Consider the following 26,054-nt stretch of genomic DNA (forward strand, 5'->3'; position numbering starts at 1 on the left):
TATAAAAGACCATAAATAAATGACATAAGTTATGTGTACCTAAAAGTCATGGAGGGGGGAGGGGAAATTACAAATTAAAACAAAATAGAAAAATCTATATATCTAACCCAGAGATCGTTCAAATGCACGAACAAAGAAATGCTGTTAGATTTTTTTCAGTATGAACTAAATTATAATATGCCTCATACATTCTAATTATAACCACAGTCCTTGCATATTCCAACATACTTGCAGTGATACAAAAAAATAAATGCACTCTCTTTTTATTTGTCTGATTAGTATTTCAGATTTTTTTTTCTGGTTATGAAAATGTCACATAAAAGAAAAATACTGCTTTTTAAGTCCCGTTTACTGGTGACTTACCAGCCTCTTGTATTTTATACATATATATTTTTAATACATAAGATCCATCACAAAATTAGTACAGCAAGAAACCTGGACAAACATCAACCAGTGGTGTGCAAGCAGGACAATTTCTGAACAAACAGAGGCTTCTCGTGCGAGACAGTCCTGGTGCTGACCTCTCCTCTCCCCCAGAGGAAGCAGTGCCATGGCACTCACTTTCCTTTTCTCCCCAGCTCCCTCTGGAGCAGTCTGTTGTGGGCCATGCTGAGTGGCACAGCTGGCACTTCCTGGCACCCGGACCGAGCCCGGGCTCTGCCCGACAGCGCAGCCGCCTCACTTCCCTTTCGTGACCCTGCAGGCACAACTACGGTTAACAGTGAGCTTGGAGGGCCCATGAGGCGGGAAAACAGGAGAAAGTTGGAGCGACTTTGGGACATCACTTTACGGCTCTGGTCAAGGCTGCACTCGCTTTTAATATAGCGGATCCAGCCTCCCCCATGTCTGCTGGAGTGAAGCCCTGCCCCATGGCAGTTGGCTGTGCTGCACTGGGTACCATGGCAGATGCTAGCTCCCCATGGCCAGGAAGCAAGTGGGGAGCATCACCTGCCCTGCTCCAAATCCCTAGTGGCTGTAATGTTCCCTGGCCTCTGGGGCACAGCTCTTCTCAAACTGACAGTGAATTCTCCAAACACAGAAAGCTTTCCTAGGTAGTACCAGTAAACTGCAGCACTGCTCCTCAGGCCATGAAAGAAAGAGTGCCTTCTACTTCACTTCACCATCTCTTCATCACCCGCCGCAAGAGGAACAGGACACATTTCACAACTCTCTTGCTAACTACTGTAACCTTAAAAGTCTTGTTGCATTATTGTTCTTTAACTTCGCTGAGAGCAAATGAATCGTTTTGATTATTACGTGAGAAGTTTTCACAGCTTGCACACAGAGCAAGGTGCTTCTGTGAACTGAAGAATTGCATATATTTGTTTGCATTCAACAAGTCTTTAAAATCCTATTTTTGCAGATAAAAAAGGCTACTTAAGAGTTCGGTTCAGGGTTACCAGTGGATGGATATGCAGGTGTTGCCTCCATCACCTTGCCATTGAGAAACTGGTCATTTTTGATCATGAATCTGATCTGGGCATTAAATACAAATAACACTTAAGAATATCTTTAGCACCCTTATGGAGCCCATAATCTGTAACTCCAAAACTAACTTGAAATTGCCCGTTTCAGGCTGTAGAACTACTCATTAAGGTGAGTGTGGCAGCTAAAAAATACGCTTGTAGATAGAGAAATTTAAACATCTTTTTACTGTGTGTGTTCTCACTACCATGGCAGACACGAGCTATGGGCCTGCTCTCTTATGACAGGGGACTCCTGCGCCTCCAGAGATGCTGTCGGCACATTCACAGGCAGTTCTACACAGGAGGTGACTCGCACACAAACACACGCACACAAGCACACAAACGCACCTTTCAGAGGAGATACTAATCCATTATCCATTCAAGGAAAAAAAATATATTTATATCACTGCAATGGCACATTTTGTGTAAAATGTCACTTCAGTAATAGATATGGGCAGCTCACAGGAACTGGGTTCTTTGCTGCTGCACCTAGTCTGGTTTCCACGGTAAGATGTGTAGTGCTCCGTCATCTGCATCCATCCGTGATGCAGCAGTGACAGCCAGGTGGATGAGGAGAGAAAATAACAAAATATATAAATAAAACCAAAGGTAGGAAGAGAAAGCAAAAGGGGAGGAAAAAACAAAAAAACAAACATCCAGAAGTCTGCAGGGCTTTGACACAGTACATTCCTCAAGTGACAACTGGGTGCTGAGTCTTAATGAGTTAGTTAGCTCCCAATGAAGAAAAAACCCTGGAGTGGGTGGCACATGAAAAAAAAAACGAGAAAGTAAAAGTCAAGCTCTCTTCAGCGACTGGTGACTGTTCAGCATGTGCTCTCCAGAATCAGTGCTACGGAAGACGCAAAACTGTAGATCCAGAAGGCTAGTCTATGTTCCTCCGTGGTCAATATGATCAATAGGATGGGCTATAAGGACGTGAAAGCAAAATCTAATTGCCCTGCACAAAAAGAAAACACAAATATATTAAACAACATGCAACAAGATAGATGGACAGACCTGCCTGAATGCCTCCTCTTAGATTTCCCAGATTGAAGAACTGCTGTTCCTTGGCTACTGCAATTGCTGATTCACAACAAAGTTAAAGAGCTGAACTCATCTCTGCCCTGGTGAAGAGGTGACCTGGCAGCAGATTCATGGAATAAAACCTCTTCCTATAAAGGGGACAAGGATTTCCTAAAGGACAGAGGACAAAGTATCAAGAAATGCAATTCTCACAGGAAAGGGTGGCGGAAAGGCAAATGCAGGTGGATGCAGAGCATTGCCACACTGGCTAGTTCACCCATCTTGGGCAAGCGAGACAAATATAGCCAGCAGTTCTCAGGTGGTGAGAACCTTTTGCCTTCCTTGTCCCTTTTCTTTCCCTCACACTGTTTCAAAGTCCTCCTTCCATGGTGCCACATATTTTGTTTTAATCTGCTCTCCTCCAGCTAAAATCACATTGAAGTGGATGCCCCCTCATTGGCTGTGTTTTATCACAGGGAACACAACCATCAATGGCAGTTGTGAAAACCCAGCATCTCAGCTGCTTTCACAGTTTTCATTCTATAGGGACACAGTTTTCCATTTTGTGTGGAAAATATTGGAGTGTTTTGAATTCCAGTTACTGAACTCCAAGAAAGCAATTTTACAATCTGGCCAGAAAATTGGGTGTATTTTGTTTTTACATAAAACCAAAATCTCAACAGAATGCAACAGATTTACAGCAAGAGGAAACTGAAACTATCTCTGCACTTAAGAAGCAACAGAATTTCTGTTGCTGGAAGTAAAAGTGTCAGGTCTTTAAAACAAGTAACCAGTTCTCACCTTGCCTGGCAAAATGACATTAAAACATGCTGGTTTAAGTAGTTTTTTAAGGTTGCTTTTTTTTTTTTCTTTGAAATTGAAAAGCTTTCACAAGTAATACTGCAGAACCGTTTTTACTAAGCTGTCATGGCTTGACAGGATGCAAATTTAGCATCCCATATTCTGAACAAGTTGTTCTCTGAGAAATTTCGGGGTGAGGGAGAGTTAGTGTTTGAAATCAGCAAGTTATTGTTCAAACTGACAAAAAGTGATGTGAGTGACGATATAGTAAGTGTGACTTGTCCAAGTGAGTGAGCTGTTTTGGATCTAGAATAAATGCAATCATTGAAAAACCTTGACATACAAAGTTACTGAATCATTTCTGAATTCACTGTCAGGTGCAGAGTGGGACAAAACTATTACAGACCAAAGAACCAGCCTTAGAGCCATCAAAACAAATCTCACCTTTCTGACATTGCGCCTGGCACAGCTAAAATAGTGTTTATTCTAGAGGATGTGTCATTAAAATCCTCCTCCTACCCAGTACAAGTGGGCCTGATTCTGTCCCTTTTCTAAGGTCATCTCAGCACTTGAAAGGACTTTAAAAGGAATCTAATCTATATACTCTGTTCAAAAAGAGTTATAAAATCTTTAATATAAATAAAATTCAAGCTTAAATGTGTTCAGACCTTTACCAGATAAAGCTTTATCCTGAGTGACCTAATGAGGACAACCACATTCCTATAGCGGTCACCTCCACCTAACAACCTAGGAGATGCTTTCACTCATGCAACTTTCCATCTGCTTCTTGTAGGAGTTGGAGGGCAGCTTTTCAAGCAGGTCATGCTCCATCCTGTTTGCCATACTTAAGGAGAGGCCCTTAGACCTTAGCATTGCAGCCTAACCTGGCACTCACACCCACAATTGCCTTGATAATCCAACGTATGGGGATGATTTCAAAAGTGAATTTGATTCCCACAGCTGTGAGACTGCATCACCGTGTGTGAAGCATAACTCTGCTGCTTAACATAGCACTATCACCATACCCAACACCCAAACTATGCAAAACCAGGAAGGCTGCACGCATAACCCTGTTTCTTTCTGCTCTCCCTCCCATAAAACCACTGACACAGCAACTGAGACTGATTTTTCTAAAACATAAATACTGGCTCTACTGTTTTTCACGAGAGGGCAGGAAAGTCCTTGGATCTTTGGCGCATTTATAAATATCTCTACTTTACAAGGTTATTCTTACTTTCTATACAATCTATATGCATGGGATTTTCCACCCAAAAAATATGAGCATCCCTGCTGCTTTTAGCGCAAAGTGGGGTCAAGCTCTTAGCACTGAACTGAGTGAGCCCCAAGATGCACTCCTACACCTTGTCTGCACATCCTAACACGCAACAGCTTGAAAGCAAGACCAGGTTTTGAAACAGTGCAATTTTCACTGTCATCAAATAGAGCAAACAATGGGAAACACTAAGCAATTAGTCTGGGAAACCAGCACAGGTTCATACAAACTAGTTGGGTACCCTAAATAATACATACCAAAGCACTTTTTCTTTTTTTTTTTTTTTTCTAACCCAACAGTGATGAAATCCTAGCACAGTTTAAGAAATAAAGCACCACGAACATGTTGTACACTGTACTTCCACTGACCTTCTTCAAGTGGCAAAGAGAACTGCTTCTTGAAAGAGAAAAAAAAGTCTGAAAGCTCCACAGCCACGATTGTCACAGCTGACTACTGGCAAGATGTTCACAAAAAGTCTCTAAGTGGCAGGCTTCAGCACAGCACAACAGCCAATAAACTCCCCAAAAGTCCAGTTTTGCCCAGTAATCCACGAGATGGGTCATATCATGTCTCAAGCCCATAAATGAGTAGATCACTAATCGGCAGGCACTGATTAGCCCAATGATACTCTCACTGAGGTTTCTGCAAGGTATTTGTGACGCATCAAGTCTGCAAAAAATATCCAAGGGCAGAGTCTTCATTCCAGTGAAAGATGCACAACGGTGGTTTCACCCACAAATAAAACACTATGGTTGTAATCCTACGGGTCACAGGGAGAAAGAAAATAATTTCAGTTTTGTTTTTTAAGCACAGTATCTGGCAGCAAACATAGCATCAAAACTTGAATGTGACTTTATATTTATATAGATACATGTATTTTACATATAGTTGATCAACAGAGAAGTATGTTCCAAGAAACAATTTGTTCCAGGTCTGGTTTAAAATGACGGCTTGTCATTTCTGGAGGCTCCCCTCCCAACACACACGGTCGGTTTCCACAATCTGTACATCAAGCAATACTGCAGATCTTTATTTCGAAGGGCGAGGAGACGAAGTAAAAAAAGTGCAGTTCTTCAATTAAAGTGCATGGATGAGGTAAACTAATTTCAAGAGTTTTGAGTTTATTCAGTACTGGCTCAGACGGGGACCATCCTGCCGTGCATCTGTTGCATTTGGGTGCGCATTGCTTGAACACTGCTCAATATCTTGTTCTGGTGCGTGATGGCAGTGATCCCAATCCTCGCCAGGTCACTGTGGAAAGCAAGAGAAGTAGGGGGCTGAGAACTGTGGATAAGATGCTGGTGCAGAGAAGAATATTAAGAATCAACCACAAGCAACACAGCAAAAGCAAGGCAGATGTACAGAAATGTTTAATTAAATAAGTGAGGGCATTATGGAGGCATTTTAAAGTTATTCTCCATCCAAATGAAAGGCATTCCATTCCTTTAATGAGTGTAATGATATGCAGCACAAAGGAAAAGAGGTTGATTAAATCCAGATTTACCAGTTTTTTTATTATATCATTGAGTACTTACTCCTGGTTCATATGCACCACAGCCTCTAGGGTGGTATAGCCAGCAGCTGTGAAGTTATCCTTGTATCGCTCCATTTTAATGGCTTGGAGCCAGTCACTGACAGAAACAACCGCTGAGAACTCAGGGGAGCTGGGATCCAGCAGGGCTGTGCTAGGTCTGGATGCCAAACAGTGAAAGGACAGAGAAATGGTGTCAACTGGATCATGAATCACAAAAAAAGAGCTTGGTTTCTGAAACAATTATCCTCAATGATTAGAGAAAGTAAGGACAAGACATTGTGCTCAGTGAAACTGGTGGTTCTCTGCACAGCAATGTACATCAATGCAAGAAACTTCACAAAATATAAAGTAATGGGCCAAATTTTGCTAAGAATGAATTTGACCTTAGGTTTCTATTTTTGCTTTCAGATCTAATTTGAACCACAATGCCACTTACGATTTCCACCTCAGATACAACAAAGTCCATAGAAAATGCTTTTACTTCAAAAAAAAAAAAAGAAGATGGCAATGCTGGAAGGCGTTCAGCCTACTGAGTCTGTATCTCACAGGCACCAATGCAAGACCTTGCCAATCCTGCATGTGTCAGACCTCAGCTCGGCAACTATAGAAACACTACTGAAGTATGTGCAAAGGAACTGGGAGCTCACAACCTGCCAGACTGGTTTGGAGGGCAAAACTCAGGGCAGGTTCAGATAAATCCTGTTTCCAGTCAGGTTTGCAGGCAAGCTCAGGGCATTCAATCAAACTCAGGACAGCAGGGAGTTAATCTCCTCTTTAATCAATCCATTCCTGACCAGTGCGCGTGCCAGAAGTGGCGGGAATCATGCAAGCTTTGATCTTTGTTTGCACTGTGCCATGTGCTTCTTATTTTCCCTTCCACAGATTTGTGAATAATTATTTTTACCAAACTTGCTTCTTAGCATCTCATTATTCCACATCTATTGTAAATCACAGTTTCGTTAAACCATTATAAATTACTATATATCTAACCAAAACAAATATAATTTAGCAATTTATTTGAAAATGCACATTATCAAAGATTAGATGTGCAATAGCATAGTTATGTCTTGCCTAAGGCACCCAGTACATGCTGGTACTACTTGGTACAAGTTTTTTAAAGTCCTATCTAACATAAGACCAGTGATGGCAACCTAATTATATGCAATTATGCTCCACACATAAAATTGTATATTAATAATGGTATATGTGTATTTGAAATTCATATTCCAATGAGAAGAAAAATAAAGATCTATAAATAGCCGTGAACAAGAAATGATCTTGAACAGGTTATTATTTTTTGTAAAATCTATGTATTTTCAAAGAGCACCTGTAAACTGGAAAGAAAGCAAAATGGAGGAGATCATGCTGTGATTCTCAAATGAAATTATCACAGCAGATCATAATGTGATTCTCACCATGTAAATTATTTAAGTCTCAAGGGTGGATACATTTTTTGCCAGGCTACCAATGCAGTTAGGGCAATCTGGAGATAATGTGGTGATGGGTCTCATAGGGTTAATAGTCCCTCTTCTGATATTCTACACTGTAAGGAAAATTCACAAAGCGACCTACAGGTTTAAAAACAAAAATAGCTTTTTCCAGGAAGTTGTTCTGTTGGAGGCTAAAGAAGAACTTGGGTTCTCCTTCACTGATTCAAGAAACTTAACCCTGTATTACCCTGTGGATATTTTTATATCTTCCCTTCTACTGAAAAATATTTTCCCATTATCTTCGTCTTGTTTTTTTTCTTTCAAGCTTTTTTCCATATTTGCTGCAAGTAAATCTACCTGACAAAGCACAGGCATTTGAAAAAAATAAAACAAACCTGGTGTAAATTATCCAAGCTCCTATTACTTCAGCAGTGTTTCACCAGCTTAAACAAACTGCTGATCTGTTTCAACAAAGATGTTTTGGTTTTACCCTACAACTCTGGGAGTTTCCTTCCTACTGCACTTCTTTCGCACGTAGCAGGTATACTGTGCTTAGCAAACAAAACAAAACACCAATGTAATGCAGGATCGGTGGAGACATGAAACTGGCTTTCCACAAAATTAAATTCAAATTCACATAAAAATTAATCCACACCTTCCCAATGCCCGTAAGGCGTTGGCTGTAATGCCGTAATGCTCATTTGCAAATCCTACACAAATCTAGGGTTTATAAAACTTGATGATGTACTTTTCCTGCAGAAAACCACATCATTCCTGTCAGCTACACTGCATTAAGGCTACCCTTCCAAGCCCCTTCACTAGGGGGGAAGAGGGAAAAGATGCAGCAAACTTCATCTTCAAACTGAGCTTGCCCACATCAGAACTTTTGTTTAAGACTGTTCTCGGAACCTGGTGCGATACAGGAAGAGCTCTGCTCATTCCACTTTCCTTCTCACAGAGGTAGGAGGGTCAGGGATACCCAGTGGGGTTCAGCAGGGTGCCAGCAAGACCCCTTTGCCCTCTTGCACGGTGCTATGTCTACTGTGCAGTCAGGCTCTGCAGAGCCACAGAGCACACATTAAGCCCAGCACAGAGGTTTAGGTGACATGCAGCTTTGCCTGTCATTTCCACTATGCTCCCTCATACATCTCCATTACAAAAGCACAGCTGACCTGGAGCTCTCGCTGCCTGTCCTCTTCAGGCTGTTGGGGTTGCGGATGAGTTTGTCCAGCATGTTGACAATCTGTCCAAATTTAGGCCTGTCACTGCGTTCCTTCTGCCAGCAGTCTAACATCAGCTGATGGAGAGCAATGGGGCAGTCCATTGGGGGTGGCAACCGATATCCTTCTTCAATGGCTTTAATAACCTATAAATGGCACAATTAGGAAGACATTAGAGAACATCAGACACTACTCAAATCTACCAGCTGAGTATCATTTATCCTAGGGCAATGCAAAGTATGGAAACAAATCCACAATTAAGTGGAACAACATGGAAAATGGCACTCAGGCTCAGGCAGTTGGTGGTCTCAGAACTGTTGTTTCTCCTCAGCAATTCAAAACTAAAAGGGTACAGCATCCAAAACAGACATGCAGCAGGGCAATGTTTTACAAGAAAGCACATGGGATACAAGGGTGACAAAATAGCCCAGGTTAGAATTAAGCAACTATCTTTATTGGACAGAGGGTTGGAAAAGCAAGAGTTCTGGGTGCCATATGTTGAAGATGAAGTTTTCCCCATCACTTTTAGGACACAGTAGATCAACCCCTTGTCCCTCTCCTCTCTGTCAGCAATACAGGCCTTGAACCTGTTTTCTCAGCACTTTATGCTGTGAGCCAAGAAATGCAGAGATGGGAACCCTTTTGTGCAGCTTTATCAAGAATGTTCAGAAGCCCAATGCAGCAACTGAAGTATGCAATTCACACTTAATAGAAACCAGAAAAACTCACAAGCTGAAGCAATTTCAAACCCTCCAAAAAGGGCTCCAGAGCTCAGTACTCTAATGGCTTCTTAGCCCTCTCAGGAGAATGGGATGTGACCAGGACTCAATTTTGGTATGACCCAGAAGCCTTCAGTTTTTAATTAATCGATATGACTTTGCTAGCAGGATTCACCATGACACTGAATTGCACTTAATTCCCTTGTTCTGCTCTTGTCCAATTAGTGGCTAAAATCCACTGGGAGGACAGGGTGAGGGATATGCTTGTACTAACAGCAACTATTCAGTAACTACAAACAAAGTGGCTCTCACTACTCCAGAAAGCATAAAGATCCTTTGATTTCTCTTGATTCAACACAGAATAACTTGAAAGTCACTTCTGCTTTGTTGTGAATAACACTACTCTCAACATCATTAAGAAGAAAAAAAAGTGGTATGTCTATGCCATGTATTAAAAAGAGGATGCAAAGCCAGTAATCCTGGCTTTCACTGTCCTGTTCAAGCCAGCAGCTTTTTAGCATGGTGTAGCACCACATGTTAGCAGTGTATACCAGCCTAATATGCTAGTTATGTGTTGGTTGCATTGAGCTCCACTGTGCAGTGTAGACATGCCTGATATAACTGAGACACATCTGGTATTTTATTTTCTTGCTAAATCTTGATGACTTCCTGTTAGCATAGGAAGGCAAGACTGGGTGCCAGAAGAGACATTTCACATCAGAAGGAAATTAAAATTATATCCCCCATTTAGAATAAATGCCATCCACATCTAGACACTCTTTGAAAATGTTCAGCTCCACATAAGAAAGCAGATGACTTGTATAATGACTTAACCACTCCCATGACCATATATTCAGATTCATATTTTCTTCTTCCTTTATATGTTTCTAGATCCCCTGGGAAAGAATTATGGATAATCTATGCCTCATTTTCACTGGGATTTATTTTTTTTTTCATTTAATAAAAATTCTATTAGCAAAAGCTCTTATTAGCATTATTATTAAATACTCTTCTAGAATAGCAGCCATTGTACATGCTTCCCCTTGGAATACACTGAAGTAGTCCAGATGGTATGGTTAAACAGGACATGCATAATTTAAGAATGGTCATTTAGGAAAGCTGCTTTTTAATGTCCTCAGGGGGCAGCTATGCAATTGTCACAAGGATGCTCTGACTGATAATCAGAATTGGATTTCATATGTGTTGTTTTAGATATCCTACAAGAAATAAAATCATCTGGAAGAAATTACAAGTGCACTGGGGCTTGAAGAATTAACTACTAATACGAAGCCCCATTAAATTAAAGTGTTTTTTCTTAAAGATTTTCAATAAAGTTGAGATTTAATATCAACATTCAAATCTTCCCTCTCTTGGCAGTATTAAGATCTGACATATTTGTCTCCTTTTTCTTCATTCTTCTTTTTTACTTCAATTGTTTGTAATATTTTTCCTAATATATATTAAAAAAAAAAAGGAAAAAAAAAGGGAAAAAGAAAGGAGAAAAGAGAGATGCATAAGTTACAGACCCTAACTTAAGAATTCCCTAATGCCTGACCATAGACCAGGATTGAAATATTCAAGGAAGTCTCAGCTCCAGAGAAGTTCCCTGAGAAAACAGGAATCTACCACTAATTATATCCTTCTAAAAGCCTAGAGTAAATGTCTTATAACCATACAGCAGTTGAAACACATCAGCAGACATCTAAGGACAAAGATAAAGGCATGGGGGAAAGGGAGAGAAAAAGAAGAGGAAGCTCAGGAGGAGACTCACATCTTGATTGGACATATCCCAGTAAGGTCTTTCTCCATAGGACATCACTTCCCACATGACGATGCCATAGCTCCACACATCACTAGCTGATGTAAATTTACGGTAGGCAATTGCCTCTGGTGCAGTCCACCTGATGGGGATCTTGCCACCCTGTTACAAATAAAAGAAACCACGGGCTAGTGAGTCAGTGACACAGTAAAGCATGGGCCTGACACAGTTCTACGCTGCCATTAAGAACACAAAATCGTTTTCTGTATGCAATTCCAGAAATCTTCTTGAAAAGGCATCACTTTTTAATCTTCTTGCCATAAAACTGTCAGATCCAACCAGGAGGCAATGCTGCCCATCTGTTTTCTTTAGTCACAAGGAGGCGAACCAGTAAATTGTTAAATGTATTTTTATCAGCCCTCTAAGAGATCTCTGCTTAGGGCTATGATGAAGCATGAGAACAAGCCAGGGGTTTTACAAAGTATATATTAGAGATTTAGTTGACAAAACAAATAAGTACATGCTGGCTGTTAATTACTATTTCCTTGCTTGCCTGTCTGACCTGTTTGGCCTGTTTCAGAAAAATGGGATTACAAACGTTTTACTTTTCAAAAAGGTAAAATAAAGAGAGGATAAACTGGGAAGATTTATGAATACTGTGGTGTTTCCCATGGGCAATATCCCAACTCCTACCAGAGACGTGAGACAGCAAGCAAGCCTCTGGGCTCTCCCAGTCCCCATGGGAGGAGCTCAACACCAGATCATGGCACAAGGCTGCTTTTAATACCTGTTGGAGAGAGCAGTCTCTCACTGCAATAGTTCTTTTTAAGCAAACAAAAACACTTGGGCATCTGATCTGGGCCACTGAGGTCCTGCACTGTTTTAAAAGGAACTCACTCCATCCTGTTTATCTGATTTTGCCTTAGCTGAGTGATCACAGGCCAGAGATTTCTCCTTTTGTTTATGCTAATATGCAAGGTGTTTTTAATTGAGCTTTTGGTTTCCTGCAGTTCCATCTGGGGACCGACTTAAACTGAACAAAGGTTTTAAGGTTCTTTCATTTGCTTTTATGCTTTTTTGATTAAGTTTATTTTGGTAGATATCTTCTCAGCAATCTTCTAGATAGTTTTTATCCATAACTGTGCATACTCAATGGCTTATTGTTCTAATATCTCTCTCAAGTGTTTAATATGGACTTGTTCCAAAGCCAAGTGAAACGAAAAAGGGTCCTTCTCATGTCTTCTTTGCCCTCTGAATCAGGATCTTGGTGAATCAGGCTGAAGCAGTATAGCCTCGTGTGGCTATAGGATACTCTAAACTACTAATGGGGGGCAGAACACACCACACCATCTCTTAAAAAAAAAGACACTTTAAAAATTGCATTCTATTGCATCGTTTCTACTTATGAAAAAGCTCTATTCCTCCTTTCAGACACAGATGCATGGACATTGTTTATATGCGGTTGTCATTCTAAAAATTTCAATAAGCTCTTTTTACTTAGCTGCTCAAGTACAGTGGAGTTCATCCAAATTTTCCTGATCCCTCATTACTGATACCAAATGAAGACAACGCACTGTAAAGTAAATGTCATTGATTCCCTGTAGTTTACTCTCAAGAGCAAACATAATACTATATCTCCACTCACTAAATTCAAAGGGAAGCTTTTCAGTCATTTCTGTCTTGCCCTTGTGTGTTCGTCTAAACTTTGATTTCCCTGAATACAGCTTTTCAGACTTCTGCTTTTTCCACTTGCCACCCTTATGAGTGAGAAATACCAAGGCTGGCCAGCATTTAATACTACAGGAGTCTATTCTTCCCTGTAACGAACTGTGAATCCATTAAAGGATGAGTGTTGGGATCAAACTGCAAAATCTGAGTGCTACAAACAAACCCTGCACTAGGGAGAACAGATGGAGAATGGCAGATATTTAAAACTGAAAAAAATAAGCAATTAAAAAAGGAGACTTTATAAACTCTGACTTTTTTTTCCCTTCATGTGCATGTTAATTACAGAGGTATTGGTAGAAAGGCTGGTAATAGTCAGGATACTGTTTTGTGGCCAGAGGTACTTATATTATTCCATTATTCTACATGCAGCATATTAAAATGGCTTTAGCAAAATTAGTTAACAGTGGAATGCTGAAATATAGATAAATGTGAAAGAAACAAAAAAATGGGAATGCAGGTTTCACACTTTCCCCAGTCCAAATTATTTAGGTCAAATTTATGACTAGCTTTGCCATGGGGAAAAGATGGACTTATGGGGTTTTATACACTTGCTGTATCAAACCTCAGTGGGACTAGCCATTTGGAAATCATTATACATGTCTGTAGATATCAGAAGGAATAGAAGCCTAAGCTCTAATTTCTGGCATCAGGTTCCTGTTGCACACTCCAGCACACTGAAGAAACCAGAGGAATACATAGGTCACATCCTCACAGAAGAAATACCAATGTAGCCACTGATCTTGTAGCAATACCACTACGTTAATTTATACAAGCTATGGAGTCTGGGCCAATGTTTATTTTTAGGTCATGATATAGGTTTCATTGTGACTGAGATTATTTTAAACAAACCATCGTCACCTCCTACACAGTCAGACAAAACCAATATGCAGGCAAGAAAACCCACTGGACATTTTCTTTCCCTCCTTACCCGTGTGGTATAAGCTGCTTCAGGGTCATCTTCCAGGACGCGGGACATGCCAAAGTCAGACACTTTGCAGACCAGGTTGCTGTTGACCAGTATGTTTCGAGCAGCTAGATCCCGATGCACATAGCTCATGTCAGACAGATACTTCATTCCTGAGCCAATGCCACGAAGCATCCCCACCAACTGGATGACTGTAAATCTGCCATCATTCTTCTGCATATGGGGAAAGGAAGAAAATCACAGAGCATTAAGCTAAAAGCTACATTATTGCCGTTGCTGAAATTGGCAAAGAGCCTATCTCTGGATTCCCATCTTCTCTCGAATAAAATACAAAGCTATTTCCTCAATCTCCTGACTACTGTCTATAATTCACCAGCAAAGTAAAAACTCAGGTTCTGTCACAGTTTCCAGTGATGCAGTATCCAGTTTGCAATGAATCTGGTTTTAATGAGTCTATGTCATTGCAATGTTTTCAAAAATGGAGCAAATCAGAACTGTTTCCATTAAACATGGATTATTTAAGACCCTGCTATTTTAAAAAAATATGTTTATTCTATATTCTTCCACTTTACATTTATTCTGGTTTTCAGTAGAGGGAGGCAACACCAGGAAACAGAAATTTCCCAAGTTCAAACATAATCTCCTTTAAAAATGCTGAATTTTCAGTATCTTTCTGCAAAAAAATACCAACTCAGAATGAAGACCAGAAAATGTCTCCAGTACAAAATCCCCTTAGCTTATTATGAAGAAATCACCTACCCTGAGGAAGGCATCCAAGGAGCCATTCTCCATGTACTCAGTTATGATCATTACCGGTTTACCTAGAGTTCGCAGAAAGAAAAACACAATTCCTTGATGAACACTGATGTTAATGGGATAAAAATGGGTTGCACATGATTTTACTGCCAAGACACCTGGCTTACACAATCTAATTTAATTTGAAAAGCACCAAGCTTATGCCTCAGCTGTGGGGTGCAAGAGAAGAAATATTACAGGACAGAAACATTCAAAGGGCCCCATCTGGAAGGTTAACCCTTTGGTTGGCTCATTGACAAGGTCTTTAACTAAAGTGGCTCCTGTTCTCTAAGGAGTTTATGAATTGATAATTGAGAGCTAAGAAATAAAGATCTGTTCAAACTTGACAAATATCTTTAGCGTAATTAAATTGCTTGCAGACTAGAAAGCCGTTCTCTTTCAAAATGGAATTTGTGAATACTTTGGTCTCTGCCTCCTTCAAAAGATCAACGCTTTAGGCGAGTTAGAAGCTGTCAGCAGCTACAAGGTATTCCAAGACAACTGGGTTCAAGAATGAAAAATAAAGGCTGTTCCTCTCAACTTTCTATCCTGAATTTGTATTCAGTGTCTCTTGTTATTTATAAATGAGCCAAAGCCATTTGCCTCATGAAGTCAACCACAGGATAAATGATTCAATGAATTGTGTCACACAGGCATAGCGCTTCAGCAGCACTCAGCTTTCCATGCTGCGATACAGAAAGCCAAGCTGGGCGATCTGAAGAGAAATGTAATGTAATGTTACTGACATGGGGATGCTTTCTGGGCACTCTCCTGTGTAAAGCAACAGCAAATACGTAAACAATGCTTGATGTTGCCTTTAAGAGCTTTCCAAAGTCATATACCACTGAAACTGAAAACATTTAGGTATATATAAGTAACACTATTTATTTCATGGGGCTAAATCAAGCTGGATATTCAGCACCTAGATAGATATTTGCAGAAAAAGGTCCAATATCATCTCCATTCTAAAAGTCAGCACTGGGAGCTGTAGATAAGTGACTATCAGAGGTCAAATAACACAAGCCTGGTCCCAAGATGAGCACTGTCAAGCCCACCTGAAGCCAAGGGAGCACCTGATGATAAGTGCCAGGATGGGATGGCAACTCTTCTTCCCAGTTACACTTTAGCTACAGGAACTATAGAATTTCTTCCTAAATAAAAGACAGTGTCCCAGAGAAACTCTGCTTTTGCACTTCCTAGAGCAGCTCTGAATAACAGAACATTATGGGAAAAGAAGGGTTCAGTGGATGTGTCACCTAGACTGCAGATAGCTTAATTCTGTGTTAGCATCAGAGGTATCAGAACTACTCAACTTTTCTTTGCATTTTTCACCAGCAAGTACCTGCTTCAGAACAACCAGATGTGAAAATTACCATACTATGAAATTTTGCAGCATTGAAAGCTCTCCTAATCATTTCTACCTCAGTGTGTTTTTCACCAAGATGTTTTTCTCTTCATTTGTCAGGGATTTCTGGTTTTAAAGTAATCTGGTTTTGTTTTCTTTTTATTATTATTACAAAACAATATTCTATACTGACTGACTGTACTGAAAATTTTACATAATTTTACTTAGGCCAACATCCATGTGCAATACATCACTTATTTCACTCATCATTACTTATTTCACCTTTTCAGTCACAACTTAATTCTTTACAGGCCTTTTACTATTCCTGGTTCCCCTTCCCTCCCAACTGATATCAAAACTGTAACTATTTTGGTCCCATGCAAACTGGTGTGCCTGTGAAATGCCAGTCTGGCAACTGAACCCCTTCTGATTTGCATGAGCGCAGCAGAGAAGTGATGGTATTGCCTAAATTACACTGCTCTGGATGAAGGGCTTAGTAACCTTGAATGAGTATATGCACCATTAAGGAAAGGGATGTGATAAAATATCGTTCTCCCTTTAATTCATATTTGGGGGCCTTCTTTGGCAGAAAGAAAAACTCCAACCAAATCTGCATATATCCTCATTTATCTTTTGCAATTGTGACCAGAACCCTTCCACTGAACAAATACAGCTAAATGAGTTTTAATTAACCTCCCTCAATCAAAAGATACTATGTCAAGAAAGGAAGAAAGGGAGACTCTTTCAGTGCATTAACATGTAATTTCATTACTCAGGCACTTTTTTATCAGGGGAGGGGGACAGACAGAGAAGTTACCATCAGTGAGTCAATTACTAAAGTACTTGACTAGCAGCCAATAATGTATTCATGAGTTTTTGCTGCTTCTCCCAGCTCCCATCTACACAACTATTTATCTCACACTTTAATTTTCAGTTTATTAAATACAGTCATTTATCACAGCATTCAGAAAACCTATGGAGAAATTAAGATAAATGTCTTCTTAAGTAGCCCTGTTTACCAAACACACCAGCTCTGAGGTAACTAAGATGACTTGCTGCAGAAGCATCACTTACTGCAAGCCAGGCAATGAAAAGTTCTCAGGTCAGGCTACCACCTCCTCGGTGAAAATTTCAAATCATTTGAATTCAGTGACAACTGCATTATGCAGATGCATATAGTCATTTATAACTGTTAGAGCTATAATAGCTCAGGGGGTTCTGGCCTAATGGGATTTCAACACAAAGATTCTCCTGTTGCCTTTCTTTTACAAGGGTGCTAGAAAAATTACAGTCTATAGGAAACATGGTGGTCTGACCACAACCACCCCCCCTTTATAACAAGAGCAACAGAAAGAAAGACTCAGACCTTAAAAATTCAAACAGACTATTATCTTTTCATTTCAGTTTGGAGGGAAGCCCTCAGTAAATGATGGTCAAATGAGCAAGGGTAAGTTTTCTAAAAACGCAAGTGACAGAGTAAGCATTCCGCTCCCAATGGCATTCAAGAGGGGCAGGATTTTTCAATGGTATCGATAGCTTTGACAACCCCGTATGGGAGATACTTTACACTAGTATTTTACTTTTTAACTTTGCATCCATATCTAATTTCAATTCCTCACACTATTAATACCCTCCATTCACGTTTATCATGCATACTATTAGCTGCAGAATGTAAGCTTCACAAATTCCACCCTTTAAACAGCAGCTCACAAGATGACTGCTTTCTTTGCTACCCTGAGCATGAGCCTTTACATTCAAATGGTCTTTTAAGATTTCCCATCAGTGCCAGCCTTTGCCAACATGGTACGCAGGGCAGTTGGAGTAGGGACAATAACTACACTATCGCAGTGACACCTTATCAAGTCAGACCCAAACACGTCTGTCTCCCAAGTGTATTTTCAGTTCTAGCCTACCAAGAGCATACAGCAAGCACTGTCATTCTCTTTCTAAGGCAGGGTTCCTGGCACAGTGCATGCTAACAGACTTAAAAAATCCCAACCAAACAAACAAAAGGATCGGCCAGGTAAATTCTGCAGAGTGGAATTATCACACCTGTAACTCAGAAAACAAATAAGCATGTTTCACACTAAAACACCCTACTTCATTTCAAAGGCTTGCTCCTTACATCTGTGCTTTGTACCTTAAACATATGACTATTTTTGTTTTGGTATTTTTCCCCAGACCATTTTAAATTCTTTGCTCACCATCTGCTTTCGCCTATCCTGTAACAATCAGCTCAGCCTAGTGAAGATGTGAAAGATGCCTGCTTGGCATAGGAAAAAGAAAAAAAAAAAGGCAACCCCTGCAGTATTAATTCCCCCTACAAAATCACATACAAGTTTCCTACGGATAGAATATCAGTTGAAGCCATAAACCCATTTATAGCTGACAACAAGATTAATGACTTGTCCTGCACTGATTTCCTCCTATTAGCTATCAGTGGATCTGTTCCATCTGTCATTTCCCAGGAAAGAGGGTAAAAAGAAAAAAAGAACCAGCACACACCATCGCAGACTTAATTTCTCAGTGACTTTCAAATTGGCCTTGTCATGAAAATGACCTACTTACATTTAGTAACTACACCTTCCAAGTGGATGATATTGGGGTGGTCAAATTGTCCCATGATACTGGCTTCACTCAGGAAGTCTCTCCTCTGTTTATCAGTGTAACCAGCTTTTAGAGTCTTGATAGCAACACAGATCTCTCTTTTTCCTGGTACTTTGAGACGTCCACTGCATACTTCACCAAATTCTCCTTAAGAAAAAAGGCACAAGAATCCATGGTCATGAACATGAAACACGCATTTGTGTGTTGTCAAACTGTTATGTCAGTACATTTGGGGGAGCTGTCATACAAAAATCACAGGATCCCAAGTTTTCTAAAAGCAAATTTAAATGCGTATTTACAGGGAAAAAAAAAAAAAAGCAAAACTTCTGGCACTTACCCACACCAATAACTTTTTCAATCTTTATACAGGAGGCATCAATTTCTTTGGCAAATTCCCTCACAGCTTGGTTTGGATCCTCATATGTAAAAGGATCCACATATGTTCTAACACCTGCAAGGCAGAAATGTTTTATCTGAAGTCACTGATCTACATGCTGCTAAACACAGAACATATGAGACTGAAGCCTTAATGATATACAACAGCAAAGAGAGTGTACAATAAAAACGTACTGTAAGCCAGGAATGACTGATGAAGGAAGGACTTAATGCATTTTTTCCTCCAGTGTGATTTTTTTTAATGTAAACACTTAATATATCCTCACATCAATATTTAATATTTAATACTGATATAAGGGATCAGGCTTTTGCCGATAAATAAGGTTCACAAATCACTGCCATCCCTAACAGGACAGTAGCCTGTCTACGGACCTGTGAGACTAAAACACATCCCATTTCCTTTTTGGAAGCCAAGAAATTCTGAATTTTGGTCCTAGGTTTGATAGCTGGACGACTGAGATGGAAATAATAGTAGGATTCAGTCCTGGAAAAAAGGCAGCAATGTTCACATTCCCTTTCCTGCAAGATTGCCTCTAACCCATCCAAAACTGCTTTCTTTAGCAGAGTATTGTGGGGAAAAAATCTAGCTTAGGTATCACTAGCCAGGAAGAGATGTTTTTCAGTGGAAAGGAACAACAGAAAAAATTGATGAACCTTTTTCCTGTTTGCCCACTCAAAACCTTTTACCCAGATACTCCTATTTTTCCTGTTACTAAAGCACGTGTTTTTGAAGAAGGATGTTTGTAAGACAAGCAAACAGAAACATATTATCCTAAGAGGAATATCATCCCTTATTTCACAAGCATCAGAACATGAGACATATTTTACAAACCGAATCAAAAAACCCAAGCACCTCTGCCTTTTACCTTGGTTCAAATGTTTCTCCTCATCTGCCTCTTGCTTAGCCTTACTGTACTTACTGCGCCTGTCGGAACAAAACAGAACATTACAGTTCCAACTATCTCACTTTGAGGCAAGTTCAGTCTTCTTGACCTGCTGAGACTTGAGCTATTTGCACCTGCCACGACCTGTGCTCAGCAGCTCCCGCACAACAGCTCATGACACAACATACACTTACCAGAAGGGTAGGAGACTCCTCAAACTGCTCTAAGTGTTATTGGCATCAACAAAGCATTAAGGGAAACACAAATCTATTTTGCATCTCGGCATTTAAAGAAAGAAAAGAAAGCCTGTGTTTTGGCTACCTTTTCTTCAAACATATATTTGCAATTCTGCAAAAAAGGGCCAAATAGCTTTTTAGCCCTATCATATATGGATTTAAATGTTACAACAAAGGTGTTTTGGTAGATTGATTTTTCAAATGCAATTAGGTTTAAACCACGACAGTGGCAAATACCAATACCAGCATACTTACTTGACTGCATATTTAAAACTGAAAATAAGTCTATTAACACAGAAATCAGGATGGCAGCAAAAAAAGAAAAAACCCTGACCACCAAACAATGCAGATCCCAAGGATTTTATTTATTCTCTTAATCACTGTATAAGTGAATGGGGGACAAAATGCTTCTCATGGCAGGGCTGTTCTACTAGCCCTCTAGTATAGTATGTTAATTATACAGATCACTATTCCTATACCTACACACATGATATTGTATCCAGTTATGTATTTAATTAATTCAGCTTTAAACTTCAATGGATAAGTGGTATTAAGAAAAGTTAACACAGGAAGTTAGTCTGTTAGGGAAGATATTGAAGAGTCAGCTCAGCCAAATGTGTACCGGGATTTAAAGCTCCCCAGCATCTACTGGTATATAGACGTAGAGCTTTGATGTGGGCTTTTACCCATCATTCACTGAAAGTTCAGAACCAGACATAAGAACAGACGTTGCCCAAGAGAAGCACTTATTGTTGCTTACTCCTCAGTTTGCCTGCTCCTATGGAAGTCCAAGTCTCCCAGCATGTCAGACCCAGGCTAGCCAATTGTAAAAGTCTGGACTAGAGTGAACAAGAGGGAAGGCAGAAGGAGAAACCAAGCCTGGAGCACAGGAGGCAAGACTGGCACTGCCTGAAACGTACAACCTGCTGCCTGGAGTAGGGTAGCAGATGACCAGGCCTGCCAGGGACACTGGGGTGAGACTGGGTTAGAAGTCTGAAAATGGTGAATGGGTAGAGGAGGAAAATGGGAGTTGGTGAGAGAAAGACCTATCAGCAGATATGAGTTAAAAGGGGACAAAACCTCATGGATGACAGGAAGAAAACACATGACTGAGAGCCTCACTTGCAGCAAATCTTCCAGAGTCTCATCATTCCCCTCCCGTCAGCAAAACTTTTGTGCCCATTAGCAGAAAGCATTTCACTTCCCACTCTGTGCCTGGCCTTCGGGGAATGGCAGATTCCCATTGCTGCCACCTGAAAGGCCATTTCCCAGCCTTGCTCTTCACAGTCTTTCAGTGCTGGGTGTTAAACACACTATGCCAATAATAAAACTATAAATTAACCATGAAAGAGAAGGGGGGGAAATATAAAATCCTGTTTGACACATGAAGGTTACCTGATCTCTGAACCAAGCCTCACAGCTCCCAACAACATCAGTGGCACTTGCATTCAGACATAAAGAGCAGGTACACATCCAACCATAAACGGTTGGGAGTTTCTTTTCTTGATGAAAGTCAATTAAACACAAATGGCTCCAAATCACAAGAAAAGCATTATTAAAAAACACACCAGATCCAAACATCAATTTAAACCATTTATTTGCCTGAGGACTTACAGCACTGGCATAACAGTGCTGAGGTAAATAAAAGGACTATGTTCTGCTCCCAGTTACTGAACTGAATAAGAGGGAAGAGGCAGCACATATCTCATCCAGTGCCATATGGGACCAAGGCAGCTAAGGGGATTGCAGAGATTGCTTCAAGTATTATACAACTTCTCTCAGAGAAAAGAAAAAAATAGAAAACAAACCAAAAATTATCTGCATTTTAAGCAGGATTCCTTCAAATTAATGTTATTAATGTTCAGGCACAGATGGGGAACATGAAACACAAACAGTCTTTGCACAAATGCATTTTAGGTATGGAAAAATGCTTTTTATCTTATTTTTGAATGTACAATCACCCTAACAACAGATAAAAAAAAACCTTCCTCCACTAAAACCCAAAGACATGCAAAAAGCAAAGGGAAACAAAGGGATTACTGTTCAAGCAATATAATTGTAGCTTATTAAGCTTAAATAATACCTTCCAAACTACCTACCTATTTCCACTTCTCCCTGTGTCACCTGTTGACCTCTCCTGCTTGGCTGGGGGCAGGAGGCTCCTGAGTGCCATTGTCCCGAGAGCAGCACAGGAGCCCCGCACCACAGGACACGCAGGGCTTGAGCTGCCTCTCGGGGCAGCTCACCTGAGCGGCAGAAGGGAGCCTTTGTCGCAGGCTTGAACCCCGTAATTACAGGGATTTTGGTGGTGGTGATTAAATAGATGGCATTCAGGAAAAGAACAGAGAAGCTTTCAGAAACCATGGGGTTCAGAGGCACAGGCAAATTTACAGGTGGGGGCTGGTGATGAAGAGGAGGCTGAAACAGAGGGTGTTAGCAGGCACTGAAGTGAAACAGTATGGACCTGGCGCCACAGCGCTGCTCTCCCTTTCTCCCCAAACAAAAGAGGGGTTGGAGTGCTGCGATGCTTAGGCACCAGATCCAACACCATCAGCAAAGGTGAGCAAATGTGTGCAGCTGTAGATGGAGCAGAAGACAAACCAGTCTATCAACTGGAAGAATTTCTAACAGAAACTTCCAGATGACCAAGGATTCTGTAGGGCCATCTTACTCTACCCCAAGCCCTTTTAGAAAGTGGGTCTTTCTGTTTTACACTTTCCCAAATACTTTAAAACTCTATTTGAGATACTGCAATTTCACTCAGTGGTTCCTGCAGGGCAGGGTTTAGAAACACTCATGCTACTTCCTGCACTCTGCTCTACAGATATGCTCACCTGAACCTCAGTTAAGTTTAAATCAACATTTAGGCAGGTTAGTTCTCTTATTAACAGAAACATTGTGGTTGCAGGACAGAACCAAACAGCTAGAGGTGCCTGAAGGCAAAGTCCTTTGACAAATTCCGTTGTAAAGATGAATTTTTGGATTTGAGCAATGACTTGAAAAATGTAATGCTAAATTAATAGTAATAACCAAGGGCTCAAAAGTGAGTGACTGCAGCATATGCCCAGTTCCCACATTTGGCGCACAGATGCAGAAGGGCCATATCTGCAGGCCAAAGCACAGGTTTGATTGTACAAAGATAACTTTTCGGTCATGGCTAGATTACAAAACCTCCTCATGGGGACTCTATAGACAGAAAAGTTTTTTCTTATCTGAAGTCATTTTGGAACAAAGTATAATTATTTTGCTATTAGCTTCTGCTGGGGTTAAAACATCATGAAATATCCCCAAAGCCCACACCTCTAAATTACATTGGTAAAGCAGTTAACATCATTAAGAGTAATAGTGAATATTAAAGTAGGTTCTGTTTATCGAGAGCTACTTCCAGCTATTGGAGAGGTCTGTATTGAGGAAAGGCATTAATTAGCAAGGCATCATGCATTAGTATGCACAGAGCAGTTTCACTGTCCTAGTATTCTATTCATCTTGCTACGTCTTTCCCATTCCATGGCCTCTCTGAGACCTACCAGTGCAGAGCTATGGGACATCTCTGAACCCATGGCCACCCGGATACTTTTATCTCCATTCCCACCAGTGGTTGGTCCAGCCTTTGGTTCCTACTGCCCACCTGCTCTTTGTCTTGTCTTTGTCCAAGTTGAACACTTGTGGGCAGAGATAACTGAACAGACAGCCTGAGTGGTGAAAAGACCTGGCTGAGCATACACCTGCATCAGTGAGTCTTTCAGCTACCTGGCTCCAGGCAGCCCTTCCTTTGACAGCTTTACGGCTGATACTAAAGAGAATCAATATGAGGGCAAGGGGCTGACATTTCATTTTCTAAAAAGTGATCCATTGAGGGCTAATCATCAAGCTGTGTTTATCAGCCTTGGGAAGTGACATTTTTTTTATGGGGGGAGGAGTGAAAGGAATCATCTCAAAGCAGCTCGACAGGCTCAATTCTCCAAGGTGGCGACTCATAATTAGAAATCCAATGTATCCTGCTATCAATCCTGCCTTAAATAATAAAGTGATCAATAAAAGCAGAGAGGAGATTAAGTCATCAAGCTCAGTGATGCTATTTTCTGTTAGCAATGGCTTTTAATAAACCTGTCTCTCCGCATTACATTTTCATGTGCTCTGCTCTTCTTTCTTCTTGCCAGCATGGAGGCTCCGAGTTTAACACCCACAGAAAGCTATAACAATGCATGCCTACTTTTTAGATATTATAATCATAGTGACTTAACTGCCCTTTAAGACAATTTAGAGAACAAATCAAGAGGAATTTGTGGACATTTATGATTGATACCATTAAACTGATCAACAGAGACTGACAAAATGTGCATCCCTCAGATACCAGACTTCAGATGCAGTAATGATACAACCAGTTTTATCACTTTTACACTGAAGCAAAATCATGCGATCATTTTAAATGAGACTAAACACAAAGGTAAAGACAGAAACACTCACATTATGTTTCTGATACACTGTCCTTGCATTTGCAGAATTATTCCTGATGCTTGGGTTGAATTTGGGAGAATAAGTACTTCACAGAAGATTACGGTCCTGCTCTGATGAACTAACCATCAATCCAGTCTGCTGTGTTACTGCATATGATGCTGAATGACTGTAGCTTATGTTTCACAGTCATACCCACTCACATTGGAAGGACTAACTCAAAAGACCAATGCAGACTCATACGGACTAATACCAAACCCACAAGAATTGCCATCTGATGGCTTAGTTCACAACAGTGCAATTGTTTAATCCCTATCAGGAGTCAGTCCAAGAAAATCTACTGTACCCATACCCATTAAACTTAACTTCAAATTACACTAACCACAAATCTCTAACTGGCTTGCTATTCAATGACAGTTATTGGAACCAGCTTTGCATTTGAAGGGAAAATAGAGCTGGAACTATTGCCATTACATCACATACTGCTTGGTACTAATGTTGAGAAGATCAAAGCTACATGGGAGAAGGCTTGTAATGCAAATGTACTGTTTATGATGCTAATCAAAGAATTTAGCTTTGTTTGGAGGAGACAAAAAGCTCCCTCATGAAAGAAAGAGAGGGCTAGAGAAGCTTAAGTTCTTACCTCCTGCTGATGACAAAGGCTGCAATGAGAATGACCACAAGAACAACACTGCCAGCCACTGAAACAAGAAGCACTGTGGGATTGGTACCATCACCAATGATGGGGGAAGGAACTGGAAACAGAAAAGGGAGCATTAGTGTCAGACACTCTCAAAAAATCAACCTAGGTAGCACTCAGTGAGGCTTTCTGGCTTGTGAAGGCAGTTTAGAGTAGCACTCAAATCTACTTTCAGGCCTTTATTATACAGTCATTTGACACAATTTTCCAACAGGGCGCTAATGAGCTGAAGACATGATGTTTGATAATGACTTGGGGAACTTCAGTTCACTAAGAAAAAGGACTCCCCCTCCTTCTCCCCTTCGGTGTTGCTCAGAAGATATAACGGCTATGGTTTTTGCCTTTCTAAATGCTTTCCACCTTTCTTTCCTCCTTTTTTTCTCTCAGTGGGACCAGATGATCACTCCCCAGCTGACACAAAGTGAATAAGTTATTTTAAAACGTCCACCATCTTTCCCTTGGATGGATTATATTCAGCACTTAACATTCTGAAGGATGTTGCCACTAACTGGCATAACCTTAAACTGATTTAGGCAGACGTGTATGTCCAAAATAAAAAAGGCTTGGTCACATTGCCTTCCTGCCACCAAAATACAAACATTTTGAGGGCTAAATTTACATGTTTCCTTGAGCAAAGCGAAATGCTATACTGACAACATAATTTGAACAGTCTGTCTTTATATGACTGCCTAAAGAAAAGTTCAACTATTTGAGTTGATGTAGATCACCTAACTGATCTACGTCAATAACTTGCAAAA

The 26,054-nt window shown here is 40.4% G+C and overlaps 1 protein-coding gene across 3 annotated transcripts in view; it reads right to left on the minus strand.

Annotated features, from left to right (window-relative positions):
• Nucleotides 1-1,014: 1,014 nt before the first annotated feature.
• Nucleotides 1,015-26,054, minus strand: part of EPHA4 (EPH receptor A4) — a 359,705-nt gene continuing 334,665 nt past the window's right edge. For all 3 annotated transcript variants that reach the window (XM_057417224.1, XM_057417225.1, XM_057417223.1), the window contains 11 exons: nt 25,240-25,351; nt 19,888-19,946; nt 18,963-19,076; nt 18,587-18,772; nt 14,638-14,699; nt 13,882-14,091; nt 11,238-11,387; nt 8,700-8,893; nt 6,099-6,254; nt 4,932-5,814; nt 1,015-2,424 (listed from right to left, as the gene is read on the minus strand). In XM_057417224.1, the coding sequence (XP_057273207.1) occupies nt 5,700-5,814; nt 6,099-6,254; nt 8,700-8,893; nt 11,238-11,387; nt 13,882-14,091; nt 14,638-14,699; nt 18,587-18,772; nt 18,963-19,076; nt 19,888-19,946; nt 25,240-25,351 (1,358 nt within the window). In that variant the 3' untranslated portion in view covers nt 1,015-2,424; nt 4,932-5,699. The remainder of the gene's footprint in view (nt 2,425-4,931; nt 5,815-6,098; nt 6,255-8,699; nt 8,894-11,237; nt 11,388-13,881; nt 14,092-14,637; nt 14,700-18,586; nt 18,773-18,962; nt 19,077-19,887; nt 19,947-25,239; nt 25,352-26,054) is intronic.

Source organism: Pezoporus wallicus, unplaced genomic scaffold, assembly GCF_028554395.1.
Source record: "Pezoporus wallicus isolate ANWC-B61680 ecotype Strahan unplaced genomic scaffold, APGP_CSIRO_Pwel_v1 contig_360, whole genome shotgun sequence".
In the NCBI taxonomy this organism is placed as follows: Eukaryota; Metazoa; Chordata; class Aves; order Psittaciformes; family Psittacidae; genus Pezoporus; species Pezoporus wallicus.